We start from the raw sequence: 16,416 nt of genomic DNA, 5'->3' as shown, positions 1-16,416 counted from the left end.
GTGTACTGGTCTTGATATCCATGACAAGGGAAAGGGGATAAGGTATTGGGCTTTTCTTAGGGATACCATACTCTAGGGTAGGGTAGAATTGAGGCCCTATATAAAATTAGGACCCTGAAAGGACTTTACCCTTAGTGAAAGTATGGACTAGGGAAACAGTTTATCTACTCGATGAAAAGTAGTTTTTTAGTCTCATCTGGGTTTTAAGTAGGGTTCTTAGTAATAAAGAAAAAAGCCTACCTATTGGTATGATCACTTTGTAAGTTACATAAATATCTAATCACTATGTTGTACACTTGAAACTAATATAATATTGTATGTAACCTATAATTGAAAAAAAAAAATTTAGCCCTGGCCGGTTTGGCTCAGCGGTTAGAGCGTCAGCCTGCGGTCCAGAGAGACCCGGGTTCAGTTCCTGCTAAGGGCATGTACCTCGGTTGCAGTTTGTCCCCGGCCCTGGCTGGTCGTGCGGGTGGCAGCCACTCGATGTGTCCCTTTCATGTCGGTGTTTCTCTCTCTGTCTCTCTCTCCCTCTCACTCTAACTGAACAAAACAAAACAAAACAAAAAACAAAAAAAATGTCCTCAGGTGAGGATTAAAAAAAGAAAAAAAAAAAGAAAAAAATTTTTTAAAGATACTTGCATACAAAAGAAGAGAAGCAAGTCTCCCTTGAGAATTTAAAAATAATTTTTTTTCTTTATTGATTTTAGAGAGAGAGGAAGGGAGAAAGAGAGAGAAACATTGATGAGAGAGAACATCAATTGGCTGCCTCCTGCATGTCCCCCACTGGGGATTTGGCCCACAATCTGGGCATGTGCCCTGACTGGGAATCAAATCGGCAGCCTTTTGGTACATAGGTCGATGCTCAACCACTGAGCCATGCCGGCTGGGCTCCCTTGAGAATTTTTAACTCTAGGCCTTTATTCAATTGAATTTGTGGCCTGGAGTTGATACTTTTTGTGTGGTCTAGGAGCTTGTTTTGGGCTGGTAATAACTTTGACATATCTGTCAGAAACAGATTCAAAATTTATTTTAATGTCATACCCTCAAATCTGGCAGCACAAGATTCCCATAAATAAAGGTGGATTGCCTGGCTGGTGTGGCTCAATGGATTAAGCTTCCTCCCATGGACTAAAAAGTCCCGGTTCCAGTCCCAGTCAGGGCACATACCCGTGTTGTAGACTCAATCCCTGGTTGGGGGAGTGCAGGAAGTGGCCAATTGATTTTTCTCTCTCACATCGATGTTTCTCTCTCTCTAAAAAAAATCAATAAAAACCTTTTTAAAAAGAGCTAGACTGCCCTGGCCAGTTTGGCTCAGAGGTTAGAGGGTTGGCCTGTGGTCTGGAGGGACCCGGGTTTGGTTCCTGCTAAGGGCATGTGCCTCGGTTGCAGTTTGTCCCCGGCCCTGGTTGGGTCGTGTGGGTGGCAGCCACTCGATGTGTCCCTTTTACATCGATGTTTCTCTTTCTCTCTCCCTCCCACTCTATCTGAACAAAAAAAATGTCTTCGGGTGAGGATAATAAAAAAAAAGAGCTAGACTGAAGGTGAGTTCACAGTACAAGATTATAGACCGGCCCTGGCTGGTTTGGCTCAGCGGTTAGAGCGTCGGCCTGCGGTCCTGAGAGACCCGGGTTCGGTTCCCGCTAGGGGCGCATACCTCGGTTGGAGTTTGTCCCCGGCCCTGGTCGGTTGTGTGGGTGGCAGCCACTCGATGTGTTCCTTTCACATCGATGTTTCTCTCTCTCTTTCTCTGTTCCTCTCTCTCCCTCCCACTCTACCTGAACAAAAAATGGAAAAATGTCCTCTGGTGAGGATAAAAAAAAAAAAAAAAAGATTATAGACCGTACAAGGAAACACTTCAACACAAGTGAAAATCAATAAAAAATTGAAACTATAAGATTAGACTCTTAACACCTTCAGAGAGTATTATTATGGATAAAGACTATAAAATAAATAAAATGAGTTAAAATATAAAAGAAGGAAACAGCCCAGCTACTGTGGCTCAATGGTTGACCTTTGACCCATGAACTACGAGGTCACCGGTTCAATTCCTGGTCAGGGCACATGCTGGGGTTTCAGGCTTGATCCCCAGTAGGGGGCATGCAGGAGGCAGCCTATCAATGTTGATGTTTCTCATTGATGTTTCTGTCTCTCCCTCCCTCTCTCTCTAATATCAATAAAAACATTTTTAAATAAATAAATAAATAAGGGAAAAAATGAGAGAAAAGATAATTTAATCTTAAAAAGATCTGGCATATTTAGGGAAAATGCCAATTAGACTCAATATTATTGTTTCATTGAATTTGAAAACCTCATAGTCATGTTAAATATTAGATAAAGCTGTGGACAAAGTTTGTAACATTTTATTTGGAGTGCAACACTTTCTATTTGGAGATAGAAAGATGTAAAATTTGAACAAGAGCTAAGAAATATGAAAGATACAATAACATGGCCCAACAGAAGATACAGAAATGGGGATGAGGTACTATTCATAGAGATAATGAGTAATACCTTCCAGAATTGATTAGAAACAAACAAAATAGCCCGGCCAGTGTGGCTCAGTGGTTGAGCATTGACCCATGCACCAAGAGGTCGCCAGTTTGATTCCCAGTCAGGGCACATGCCCAGGTTGTGGGTCCAATCCCCAATGAGGGGCATGCAGGCGGCTGCCAATCGATGTTCTCTCTCATTGATGTTTCTATCTCTCTCTCCTTCTCCCTTCCTCTGTCTCTAAAATCAATAAAGAAAAAATATTTTTTTTAAAAAAAGAAACAAAATAATTTGGAGCACGACAAGTAGAAATAAATCCCCCTCTATATATATTGCAGTAAAATTGCAGAACCATAAAAACAGAAGTCTTAAGAGGAAGTAGAGAACCCTTAAGAATCTATAAAAGCTGAAAGAGTTCTAATAGATGAGTTCAGCAAGGGAGCTCACCTAAGAAAATTGAAACATATGTTCACACAAATGCTCAAGTATGTATTGGCAGAATAATTTATAGTAGCCCTAAAATAGAAACAACCCAAATACCCATCAATCAATGACTATCAGATAAACAAAATGTGGTATATTCACACAACTGAAAATTTTTCAGCCATAAAAAAATAAAGTAATGATAAATAGTACAATATGGATGAATCTTGAAAACGTTATGTTAAATGAAAAGAAGCCAGACAGCCCTGACCAGTTTTGCTTAGTGGTTAGAGCATCAGACTGTGGACCAGAGAGTCCCAGATTCGGTTCCTGCTAAGGGCACGTACCTAGGTTGCCATTTGTCCCCGACCCTGGTTGGGGTCGTGTGGGTGGCAACCACTTGATGTGTCTCTCACATCGATGTTTCTCTCTCTTCCTCCCGCTCTATCTGAAGATAAATGCAAAAAAAAGTCCTCCGGTGAGGATTAAAAAAGAAAAGAAAAGAAGCCTTACACAAAGGCCACATAATGCATATATATATTTCCATGAAATATGCAGAATAGGTGAAGCTATAGACAGATGATGGTACATTGGTGGTTACCTAGAGGAGGGTGAGTGTGACTACTTATGAATACAGATGTTTTTTTTGAGGTGGTGAAATGTTCTGGAACTAGATAGCAGTGATGATTGCACAGCCTCATGAATGTATTAAAAACCACTGAATTGGCACTGGTTGGAATTTTGTCCTGTATACCAAAAGTTTATGGGTTCGAACCCTGGTCAGGGCATGTACAGGAGACAACCAATTGGTATTTCTCACATCTCTCTCTCTCTCTCTCTCTCCCCCTCTCCCCCTTTTTCTCCCCCATCCCCACCCCTTTTTTCTGTAAAAGAATCAATAAAAAACATATCCTTGGGTGAGGATTGAGGGAAAAAAACCCACTGAATTGTACACGTCAAAAGGTTGAATTCTTTGGTATGTAAATTATATCTAAAAAGTTTAAGAAGTTAATAGTTTTTTTAAAAGCCACTGGAGAGAAAAGAAAAATTAACTTAAAAGGAACAACAATTTTTTTTTTCATCCTCACCTGAGGACATTTTTTGCATTTATCTTCAGACAGAGCGGGAGGGAGAGAGGGGGGAACAGAGAGAGAGAAACATCAATGTGAGAGAGACGCATCGACTGGTTGCCCCCCATACAACCCCAACTGGGGCCCGGGACAAACTGTAACCAAGGTACATGCCCTTAGCGGAAACCGAAGCGCTCCAACCGCTGAGCCAAATCGGCCAGGGCAAAAGGAACAACAATTTTTTTATCCTCACCCGAGAACATTTTTCCATTTTTTGTTTTGTTCAGATAGAGTGGGAGGGAGAGAGAGGAAGAAAGAGTGAGAGAGAGAGAGAGAGAGAGAGAGAGAGAGAGAGAGAGAGGGAGAGAGAAACATCGACGTGAAAGGGACACATCAAGTGGCTGCCACCCACACGACCAACCAGGGCTGGGGACAAACTGCAACCGAGGTACATGCCCTTAGCGGGAACCAAACTCGGGTCTCTCTGCAGGCCGACGCTCTAACTGCTGAGCCAAACCAGCCAGGGCAAAAGGAACAACAATTTTAAGAGCAGCTTCTCAACAGCAATAACAGGAACGATAAGAAAGTGGATAATATTTTTAAGGAATGAAGAAAGAAGTTATTCTCAACAGATGCTGTGGAATTCAATACAGCAGGTCCTCGATTAATGTTTTGTTAACGTCCTTTTATTCTAGTTTTGATAAGATGCCTTGGAGCTTAACTCTTGTTTATAACCACTGATAAAATTGGTTTCTTCATACTTCCTTTTGCCCTAGTTCCAAGAACCTAATGATGGCATTAAGTGAGGACTACTGTGCCTGCTAAATTATCATTGGAAGTCAGTGAGCAAAGTAAAGACATTTTCAGACAAACATAGTTTGTCACTATCAGATTCTCACTGAAATAATTACTAAGGGATATATTTGAGAAAGAAAGAAGAAAGGTATGAGAGCCAAGAGGGAATTCTGAGCAAGGAAATTGGAAAATGCATGAGTAACTCTAAGCAAGCAATTATTATATACAGTTATATACAGGGGTGGGCAAGAGTAGGTTTACAGTTTTAACACAAATAATGCAATAATTAATAAATAATAATATAAGCTGTGTTTTGCATACTTATAACTGTAAACCTACCAACCCCTGTAGAACAATAATAATTACTAATTTGGTTATATAAATGCAAGATAGACCTGAAATACTGGACTACAATGACATGTAAATTTGGAAGGTGGTGGAGGAGAATTGGAGTTAAGAGCTTTTAATTTTGTTCAGAAGGACGGTTGTGATGCTAGTTACTCTTAGACAAGAGTACCTGTTAAAACTTTAATAATAATAACTACTTTTAAAAAAAAAAAGAATAAAACAGTGTATAATTTCCAAACCAATGGAATAAGGGTTAAAAATTACTTGATTAATCCAAAGAGACTGCCATCCAAAAAAAGAAAGAAAGGTAGAGTAAGGGTGTTTGGGGGAGAACAGGTTGAAGTATTGTATAAGGACATTGGGAAGGTGACGTTTAAGGAAAGTCTTGAAGGCGGTATGGGGATTTTTGCCATTGTATCTTTGGGGGAAGGACTTTCCAGGTAGAGGGAACAATTCGTGCATAGTCCTAGTAGCTAGATATGTCTATGTGAAATTAGCAGCCTTCGGAAGGTTTTGGGCAGATAAGTGAAATCATCTTATTTATGCTTTAAAAAAGATCACTGTCACTGCTTGTTCTGAGAACAGACTGGAAATAGAGGATAAGAGTAAACTAGAGGGACTAGTTAGTAGACTATTAATTCAGGCAAGAGATAAATAATGGATTTATCTTCAAGCACCCTTAATTAACTAAAAAGATATGTCTTTTCCTCCTCTTTAGCTTTTCGATCTTTACAAGGGTCATCAACTTGGTTGCTATTCTGAAATAACATCTAGAAGTGCTTGACCTTAAATGGCCCCAGATTCTCTATTTCATCGATCATACTTAATGAAACAGAAATGTGTGTTTTTTCCCATTCTGAATTCTGAAAGGAAGTAGCGAAATGCTAGCCAATTATGAAGTGCTCAAGTTCCTAGAAGCAGCTGGACTCCTAGGATTGGGAGAGTGGAGAGGCTTCAAGGGTTTGCAACCATGCATCCTACTCCATGCCCTATTTTGCTTCAGGCTGAGAAGCAGACTTCTCAGGTAAATTTATGTCAGCTCTGTCAGGGGTTCAGATTTCCTGAGTACCTGCTAGTTACTGAAGGGAGGAATTTTGAAGACTGGGAACTCTCCAAATGTGGCCATGATTGAATAGTAACACAGATCTGGCACAGTGTGCCTTGGTCCTTGATCCCACTATCCACTGAGATAACCATCGTACAGATGTAAGAAGATGAAATGCAGGACTTGCTCTCAGTGATCAAGTAACTAGGGTGGTATAGTAGTCTGCCCTTATCTGCAGCTTTGCTTTCTGCAGTTTTAGTCAACAATGGTCCAAAAACATTAAATGGAAAATTCTAGAGAGAAACAATAAATTTTAAATTGTACGCCTTTTTGAGTAGTGTGAAGAAATGTGTATTCTCTGGCTCCCTCTTGCCCAGAACATGAATCATCCCTTTGTCCAGCATCTCTCCACTGTATACATTACCTGCCTATTAGTCACTTAGTAGGTGTCTCAGTTATTAGGATTGACTCACAATATCACAGTGCTTGTGTTCAGGTAACCCTTATTTTACGTAATAACGGCCCTCTTTTTACAGTATATTGTTTTAAAAAGTACCTTTTACAGTACCTTATTGCAGTATGTTATAATCGTCCTATTTTATTATTGGTTATTGTTAATCTTTTACTGTCTAATTTATGAATTAAACTTTATCATAGGTATGTATGTATAGGAAAAAAAACATAGTATATATAGGGTTTGGTACTATCTGCGGTTTTAGGCATCCACTGGGGATCCTGGAGGGCATCCCTGCAAATAAGGGGAGATTACTATATTGGTCAACAGTTTGATTTAACCAATAGGCAGTAGAGGATCAACTCAGAAGGCTTCCATGTTACCTTCCATTAGCTGAGAGTTAGTATGCCTGACGCTATAAACATCCAGTACTTTCATCTTACTGAGAAGAAAGAATTAAGACTTTTTATCTTATAGGATCCTAGGGAAATGGCCAGAGTCTTTTGAAATGGAAAAATTATCCAGTTCCTAGTTTTGGATCTTAGCTGAGTCATGGCATCTGTACTGGGGTGCCTGACCTTTTTTTCCCCTGGCAGCTGTTGCTGATTTGCCAAGTGAGATTATGTGTACTTCATAAAAAGGCATGTGGCCTGGACATATGATCTTCAGTGTTTTGAATTTTATTTTAAATTTTAAATAAGATCATGGCAAATGAAATTAGTATCAATTATCTGTCCCTGCAGTTTTAAGAGATCTTTATTTCTGTACACAAGGACTTTAGACATAATGGTTTTGATATGCCTTACGTGTACCAGGTGTATAGGTATTCTCTTTTATTTTTAACAAATCATACTCATTTATTCATTCATTCATTTAACAAATATTTTTTAGGAGCCTACCACGTGCTAGGCATTATTCCAGGCATTGAAGAATACTGCAAAGTATGCACAAGGCCCTGACCTTGTAGAGCTTAGATTCTCATGGCAAGAGAGACAACAAACAAAATGAGTGTGCAAAATATATACAGTTAGATCGTAAGCACTATGGATAAAAAATATATTAGGAAAGGGGGATAAGAGAGTTTGAGAGGTGGTTACAATTTTAAATAGAATGTCAGGGGAAATTTTGTTGAGAAGATTGTACTTGAGCAAAGAACTGATGGAGGTGAGTGTGCAAGCCATGATGCTATCTGGGAAAATATAGGAAATATCATTTGTAAAGGCCCTGAAGCAGTGGCATGCTTGACATGTTCTAAGAAAAGTAAAGAGGCCCACGTGGCTGGAGTGGAGTAAGTAAGAGGAAAAGAGAGAGTAGAGATCCAGACCATGTAAAGCCTTATAGGCTGTTGTAAGAACATTAATGTTTACTGTCAGTGAGACGAAGAATTTTAAGCAGAAGAGTGACTTTGATATTACTTACATTACAACAATTATTTATTTATTTATTTATTTAATCCTTACCCGAGGACATTTTTGCATTTATCTTCAGATAGAGCGGGAGGGAGAGAGGAAGGAAGAGAGAGAGAAACATCGACGTGAGAGAGACACATCGACTGGTTGCCACCGACACAACCCCAACCGGGGCTGGGGACCAACTGCAACTGAGGTATGTGCCCTTAGCGGGAACTGAACCCGAGTCTCTCTGGTCCACGGGCCGATACTCTAACCACTGAGCCAAACCGGCCAGGGCACATTATAATAATTTTTTGCAACTTTATTGAGGTATGATTGAAGTATAATATGTAATGGAATGTACATGTTTAAAACATATAATTTTATGGGGTTTGCCAAAAGCATATATCTGTGAAACCATTAGCACAGTCAAGATAATGAACATACCTGTAACTCCCAAAAGTTTCCTCATGCCTATTTATAATCCCTACCCCACCTCTGTCTGGCAACCATTAATCTGCCATCTGCCACTATAGATTAGTTAGCATTTTCTTGAATTTGATATAAATGGAGTTGCTCGCCTGGCCAGTTTGGCTCAGCGGTTAGAGTGTCGGCCCGTGGATCAGAGAGTCCAGGGTTCGGTTCCTGCTAAGGGCATGTACCTCGGTTGTGGTTTGTCCCCGGCCCCAGTTGGGTTCTTGTGGATGGCAGCCAGTTGATGTGTCTCTTTCACATGGATGTTTTCTCTCTCTCTTCTTCCCTCTCTCCCTCCTGTTCTATCTGAAGATAAATGTAAAAATGTCCTTGGGTGAGGATAAAAAAATAAATAAAATAAAATAAATGGAATCACTCAAAATGTAGTCTTTTATGTCTGTCTTCTTGCTTTCAGCATAATTATTTTGAGATTTGTCCGTTGTGTGAATCAATAGATATTCCTTTTTATTGCTGAGAATTCCATTGTATGGATATATTATGATTTGTTTGTCATTTACCTGTTAATGAACATTTCAGGTGGTTTCTAGTTTTTTGTTTGTTTTTTTAAAATATGTTTTTATTGATTTTTTTTTTTAGAGAGAAATAGAAACATCAACATGAGAGAGAAATATCGATAGGCTGCCTCCTGAACGCCCCTACTGGGGATTGAGCCTGCAACCCAGTCCTGTGCCCTGACCAGGAATTGTACCCTGACCTTTCAGTCCATGGGACGTTGTTCAGTCCACTGAACCACACTGGCTGTACTGGTTTCCAGTTTCTAACTGTCACAAGAATAAAGAGCATATTGTTGGGCCTTACCATATTATTTAATCTAACAGTCTCTGCCTTAGTTGAATATGTATTTACAACATTTCCATTTTGTGATTATTGGTGTAATTGTTTCTTTTAAACTTGTATTTATTTATTTGAGAGAAAGAGAGAGAGAGAGAACATCCATTTGTTGTTCCACTTACTTATGCGTTCATTGGTTGCTTCTTGAATTTGCCTTGACCAGAGATCGAACCTGTAGCCTTGGCATATCAGGTTGATGCTCTAACCAGTTGAATACCCAGCCAGGGCTGGTGTAATTGGGTTTTGATCTATTATCTTGCTATTTGTTTTCTGTTTGGCCCAACTACACTTGTCCTCCCTTTGTTATTTTTCTGCCTTCTTTTTGAATGATTAGTATTATTTTTTATTTGTATTTATTTATTTTTTTACCTTCACCCAAGGACATTTTTTGCATTTATCTTCAGATAGAGTGGGAGGGAGAGAGGGAAGAAGAGAGAGAGAGAAACATCAATGTGAGAGAGACATCGAGTGGTTGCCAGCCACATGACCCCAACCGGGGCCGAGGACAAACCACAACTGAGGTATGTGCCCTTAGCGGGAACTGAACCTGGGACTCTCTGGTCTGCAAGTTGATGCTCCAATCGCTGAGCCAAACTGGCCAGGGCAGTATTATTTTTTAAATATGTTTTTTATTCAATTTTGATAGAGAGAGAGCAGCATAGATTGGCTGCCTCCTGCACACACCCCAACCAGGAGCCAGTCAGCAACCTGGGCATGTACCCTGATGAGTAATTGAACTGATGGCCTGTTAGTGCACCAGGATGACACTCAACCAACTGAGCCACACTAGCCAGGGCGGAATGATTTTTCTTTTAATGATTCCATTTTATTTCCTTTGTTGACATATTAACTATACTTCATTTTTCTTTTTTAGTAGTTTCATTAGTGTTTATTAATACAAAATTTTAACTTGTCACAGTTACCTTTAAGTAATGTTATATAATTTCACATTTAATGTAAGAGCCTCGCCCTGGCCGGTTTGGCTCAGCGGTTGGAGCATCGGCCTGCAGTACAGAGAGACCCGGGTTCGGTTCCCGCTAAGGGCACGTACCTCGGTTGCAGTTTGTCCCCGGCCCTGGTTGGTCGTGCGGGTGGCAGCCACTCGATGTGTCCCTTCACATCGATGTTTCTCTCTCTTTCTTCCTGTCTCTCCCTCCCGCTCTATCTGAACAAAAAAAAAAAAAAGTAATGTAAGAGCCTCACAACATTGTACTTCTATTCTTCCCTCCCAGCCTTGGTACAACAAAGGCTGTCCTATATTTTGCATCTACATATGTTATTATAATAAATTATTACATTTTCTTTAAAGTTTTATTATCCTTTAAAGAGATTTTCTTGAATCTTCACCCAAGGATATATTTTTTATTGATTTGAGAGAGAGAGAGAGAGAGAGAGAGAGAGACATTGATGTAAGAGAGAAACATTGATTGATTGTCTTCCATATGTGCCCCAAATGGGGATCAAATCCACAACCCAGGTATGTGCCCTGACTGGGAATCGAACTCACAAACCTTTTGTTGTACGGGACGACATGTCAGCCAACTGTGCCACCTGGCCAGGGCTTGAGGATTGCTTTTAAGCTTTGTTAGATGCGACCAAAGTAGCATTTGGGACTAATTTTTCCTTGCTGTTTTCCCATGAATTGCCAGGTTTTTCCCCTCTGGCTGGTGGAAACACAAACTATTCCTGACCCTGTGTGAGCACCAGGGAGTATTACACCTGCTTGTTTTCTTGGTGCTTTCCTCAACTTAGGGACACTGCAAGGCTTTGTGTGGGTCACCTTCTCCCTATGCTATTGCTGGGAAATCTTTCCAGATAGTAAACTCAAGCAGTCTTAGGACTCACCTTGTTTGTTTTCCTTTTCTTAGCAATCACTGTCCTACATTGCCTGTTGTCCAATGCCTGAAAATGGTTTCTTTTGTTTTGCCCAGTTTCTTAGTTGTATAAAATGAGAGGGTAAAAATCCATTCTTTGTTACTCCATTATGGTTGGAAATGGAAGTCTTTTCTGTTTTATATTTTAAGGGTGTCTTGTTGAGAATAGATTATAGGGGGACAGGAATAGAAGCAGGAATACCAACAAGGAAGCTGTTTTAGATAGGAGATGATGGTGGCTTATTCCAAAGTGGTAGTGGTGGAAGAAGTGAGAAATGATTAGATTTTGTTGTTTGTTTCTAAAAAATATGTTTTTATTGGTTTTTTTTTAGGAGAGAGAGATGGGAACATCGATTGGCTGCCTCCTGCATGTCCCCCATTGGGGATCAAGCCCACAACCTGGGCATGTGCCTTGACTGGGAATCGAACCAGGACCTCTCAGTCCATGGAACGACGCTCAATCCACTGAGCCGCACCAGCTGGGCAGATTTTGGATATGTTTTAATGTTGAAGCCAACAAGGTTAATGATGAATTAATATATGAAAGAGGAGTCTAGCCTGGCCAGTGTGGCTCACTGGTTGAGCGTTGACCCATGTACCAAGAGATCGCCGGTTCAATTCCCAGTCAGGGTACATGTACAGATTGTGGGCCAAATCCCCAGTGAGGGACATGCAGGAGGCAGCCAGTCAATGTTCTCTCTCATCAATGTTTCTTTCTATCTCTTTCTCCCTCTCCCTTCCTCTCTCAAAATCAATAAAGAAAAAAAAAATTTTTTTTAAATACAAGAGAGGAGTCTAGATTGACATGTAAGGTTTATATTATCTTCATTGTATATTTGAGAACACAAAAGCATAAAAATTTATGAGACTTGCTTAAGATTAAATAGCCAATCTCAAACTCAGATCTTCTAATTACAAAGCCCTGTACTACATTGAAACAGAGGCTGTGAGTAGTATAAAACCATGAGTGCTAAAGGAGTTCAAAGAAAGGAAAGACATCTTCCTACTTGAGAGAATAAAGGAGAATTCACATAAAACCTCACTTGAACTCATGGTTCCTAAAGAATGGGTAGATTTTGGTAAGGAGGGAGGAAATAACTGTTGCGGGAAGTAGTGTGAGCTGTATGTACAGAATTCTTCAATGTGGTTTCATATATATATCCTATAAAATTTCTCATGGTCAAAACTGAAGGGCCTAAAGTTATTGTTTTGAGGATATTTGTATCTTATTTCTTCTTAGACCAAGGGGCTAAATAAGCATAGGTATAATTTATTTTTTTTCCCTCACCTGAGGACATTTTTGCATTTATCTTCAGGTAGAGCGGGAGGGAGAGAGGTGGGAAGAGAGAGAGAAAAACATGACGTGAGAGACACACATCTAGTGGTTGCCACCAACATGATCCCAACCGGGCCCAGGGACAAACTGCAACCAAGGTACGTGCTTTTAGCGGGAACCGAACCCGCTGGCCGACGCTCTAACCAGTGAGCCCAATCGGCCAGGGTGGTATGATTCTTTTTAAGACAACCCAAAAGACAAAACTTTACCTAAGAGCTTTTACTAAGAAACAATAGATTCTTTACAGTAGGATTACTTTGAATAACCATGAAAACACAGTTTGAATTATATTTGAATTGTGATGGGAAGCCATTGGGAGCTTTTAAGAAAGAATTCACATGATCTCATCTTTGGTTTTAAAAATATTATTCTGACTGGTGGTGAAGAATAGACTGGTGGGGGTAAGGGGTGGGCATGAAGAACCAAAGTAGAAAGAAGATTATCCAGAAAAAGTTTATAGACTTGAACTGGAAGTAATAATTGTTTGGATACAGGATGTATTTTAAAGTTACAGTCCACAGAATTTACTGGTTGTTTTGGATGTTGATATGAAGAAAAGAATCAACAATGACTCATAGGTTTTTGCTGTGCTTCTGGATGAATGGTGGTGCCATGTAATGAGATAAATACAACTTAAAGAGGAGTAGCAGGGTTTAGAGGGAAATTCAAGAGCTCTGTTTTGGAAATGTTAAGTTTGATATGCCATTTAGATATCCAGTTGGAGATGTCAATAGGCATTTGAGTAAATGAGTGTTGCACTCTGAAGAGAACACAGAGTAATAAACTCAGTATCATCAGCATCATAGATTGAAAGCTATGAAACTGAAAAATCAGAGAATGACTATAGGAAGAGAAAAAGATATTTCATATCTGAGCCTTAGAATACTAAATGAGCCCTGGCCGGTTTGGCTCAGCAATTAGAGCATTAGCTTGCGGTCCAGAAAGACCCAGGTTCGGTTCCCACTAAGGGCACATACCTCGGTTGCAGTTTGTCCCCGTTCCTGGTTGGGTCGTGTGAGAGGCAGCCACTCAATGTGTCCCTTTCACGTCGCATGATTTGGGATTTTTCTTCAGTTACCCAAGTGAGGTTGCAAAATAGATAACAAGTTGGATTTAAAAGGGATGGGATTTCATCAGGATTGTGGTGTCCTGGGGGATAGCAAGGTTTCAATTAGAACTAGAATTTAAAGTGAATGTTGAGAAAGGAAATCGAAGATATAAGAAGATGTAAGAAGACAGCCCTGACTGGTTTGGCTCAGTGGTTAGAGTGTTGGCCCACAGACCAGAGAGTCAAGGGTTTGATTTCGGCCAAGGGCACATACCTTGGTTGCCGTTCGTCACTGACCCTGGTCAGGGTCTTGTAGGAGGCAACCAGTTGATGTGTTCTTCTCACGTCGATGTTCTTCTTTCTCTCTCTCTCCCTTTCTTTCCTCTCCCCCTCCCACTCTGTCTGAAGATAGAAAAATATCCTTGGGTAAGGATTTAAAAAAGGGGAGGGGTAAGAAGATGGACTGAGTTCAGGGAGGCACAGAGTAAGCTCTGTTTTTAAGATCAAGGAGTAGAGCCCTGGCTGGTTTGGCCCAGTGGTTAGAGTGTTGGCCCGCAGACCAATGAGTCGCAGGTTTGATTCTGGTTAAGGGCACGTACTTCGGTTGTGGTTTGGTCCCTGGCCCTGGTCAGGGTCATGTGGGTGGTGAACAGTCAATGTGTCTCTCTCACTCCCTTCCTCCCTCCCACTGTATCTGAAGATAAGAGGAAAAATGTCCTTGGGTGAAGATTGAAAAAGAAAAGATCAAGGAGTAGAGGGGGACTGTTGAATTAGAGAATGAAAGTCATATTTGATAGTGACCAGGCAATAAGGGATGCTCATGATTAGATTAGTTATGATGGTTTCTTGGGAAAGATACTTATCATTTCTTATAATCTTGTTCTTGAGATTAATCTCAATCCTTCCAGTGGTTTCTTATCACTTTTCCAGTTGCTTTTTATGACAGTCTACCAGGCCTGCAGAGTCTGGCTGTCCTATAATGTCTATAACCTACTTCTTTTCCTCTCATTTTCCCCTACTGCCACCCACTTGACTTCTTTGCTATTTCTTGAACATTCTCTTTTTCTCTCTCTTTGTCTTTAGTCATAGTACTATTCACTCCAGTTTGAGGATAGAGACTTTCCCTTCTTCCTTACTGTTTACCTTCTGCACCTAGAACAGTTCCTGGTGCATAGTAGATGTTCAGTAAATATTTGTTTGGATGAATATAAATGGCAAGCTTCCCTAATGCATTTAGAAGATGGGCTGACTTTCAAATAAATGTATATACATACTTTTCAGTAGCAGGTGTAGCATGAAATGGCTTTCCATCATAATCTGATTTTCTCCAACCACCAGAAGATGCCTTGGGCATTAACATGTAATGAAAAACCAACTTTATAGAAGGAACCTATACCTGTTTTGAAACTTGTGGTGAGATAAGAATATTACTTAATTCATGGATTAAGCAGTTTAAAAATTAATTTCATAGATTAATAGTTTTGTTTTTATGGCTAGAACATTAATTTTTATGAGATATGAGAGTATGACTTGTGATTTTTTTTTTAAATCAAATTTGCAGCCCTGGCCGGTTTGGCTCAGCGGTTGGAGCGTCGGCCTGCGGTACAGAGAGACCCGGGTTCAGTTCCCGCTAAGGGCACGTACCTCAGTTGCAGTTTGTCCCCGGCCCTGGTTGGTCGTGCGAGTGGCAGCCACTCGATGTGTCCCTTCACATCGATGTTTCTCTCTCTCTCTCTTCCTCTCTCTCCCTCCCACTCTATCTGAACAAAAAATGGAAAAATGTCCTTGGGTGAGGATAAAAAAAAAAAAATTTGCAGTGGTTATTCTTCATTAGATACTGTTTAGAAATTGATTGTTATTTTTAGGGAGCTCATTGTGTTTGCTTGGGAAGCAAAAGCTAAAATGGTAGTGGTAATACAAAGTAAAAGTTAAAACAGTGACAGAAGTTATTCCAAGGTGGAACATAGTGAATTATGAAATCTCACTGGTGCAAACAGTAATTGCTAACCCTGTTTAAAACAATAAGCTGCTCAGTCCATGGAATGGTGTCATTCTTTTGTTCCTCAGTAGCCTTTCAAGGTCGTTGGGCCCATGGTGTGGCCTTGTTATAACTAACATTTTTGTTTTCATTGCAGTTGTCGGACAAGTAACCGCAAGAGTTTGATTGTGACTTCTAGCACATCACCTACACTACCACGGCCACACTCACCACTCCATGGCCATACAGGTGAGTGCTTGAAGGTTAAGAAAGGTGGAATAAAAGATGCCCAATTACTTGCCTACTTCTCACTTTGTGTAGTTCAACACATTACATTGTCACTTCATTTTGCTGATTGAAGTCTACAGAGCTCATGAACATGCTTTCTATGGGAGAATGTGTTCAGTCTGTTTTTGCCTTGACCTGTCCACATTTCTTTTGGTCTTGTGCTTATCTTGGAGCTCTGTGTGTATCCTAGGGGCATAGCCTCTGTTCCAGATTGTTAAAAGTGTGTTACGCCCTGGCCGGTTTGGCTCAGCGGTTAGAGCGTCGGCCTGCGGTCCTGAGAGACCCGGGTTCGGTTCCCGCTAAGGGCGCATACCTCGGTTGCAGTTTGTCCCCGGCCCTGGTCGGTTGTGAGGGTGGCAGCCACTCGATGTGTCCCTTTCACATCGATGTTTCTCTCTCTCTCTCTCTCTGTTCCTCTCTCTCCCTCCCACTCTACCTGAACAAAAAATGGAAAAATTTCCTCAGGTGAGGATGAAAAAAAAAAAAAAGTGTGTTACGGCTCCATTAACTTTTAATCCTACCATGCCCTAGGATTAAAGCTCACAGTGAT

The 16,416-nt window shown here is 40.5% G+C and overlaps 1 protein-coding gene across 5 annotated transcripts in view; it reads left to right on the top strand.

Annotated features, from left to right (window-relative positions):
* The window catches only part of MAST2 (microtubule associated serine/threonine kinase 2), a 214,325-nt gene that overhangs the window by 149,331 nt on the left and 48,578 nt on the right, over positions 1–16,416 (top strand). For 4 of the 5 annotated variants that reach the window (XM_036255807.1, XM_036255809.1, XM_036255808.1 and 1 more), the window contains one exon: positions 15,736–15,827. In XM_036255807.1, coding sequence (XP_036111700.1) covers positions 15,736–15,827 — 92 coding nt within the window. Of the gene's footprint in view, positions 1–15,735; positions 15,828–16,416 lie in introns of those variants that run through there. The other variant, XM_036255811.1, reaches the window with a different exon arrangement.

Source organism: Molossus molossus, unplaced genomic scaffold, assembly GCF_014108415.1.
Source record: "Molossus molossus isolate mMolMol1 unplaced genomic scaffold, mMolMol1.p scaffold_m16_p_12, whole genome shotgun sequence".
Classification (NCBI taxonomy): Eukaryota; Metazoa; Chordata; class Mammalia; order Chiroptera; family Molossidae; genus Molossus; species Molossus molossus.
This window is presented reverse-complemented; position numbering and strand designations above follow the sequence as displayed.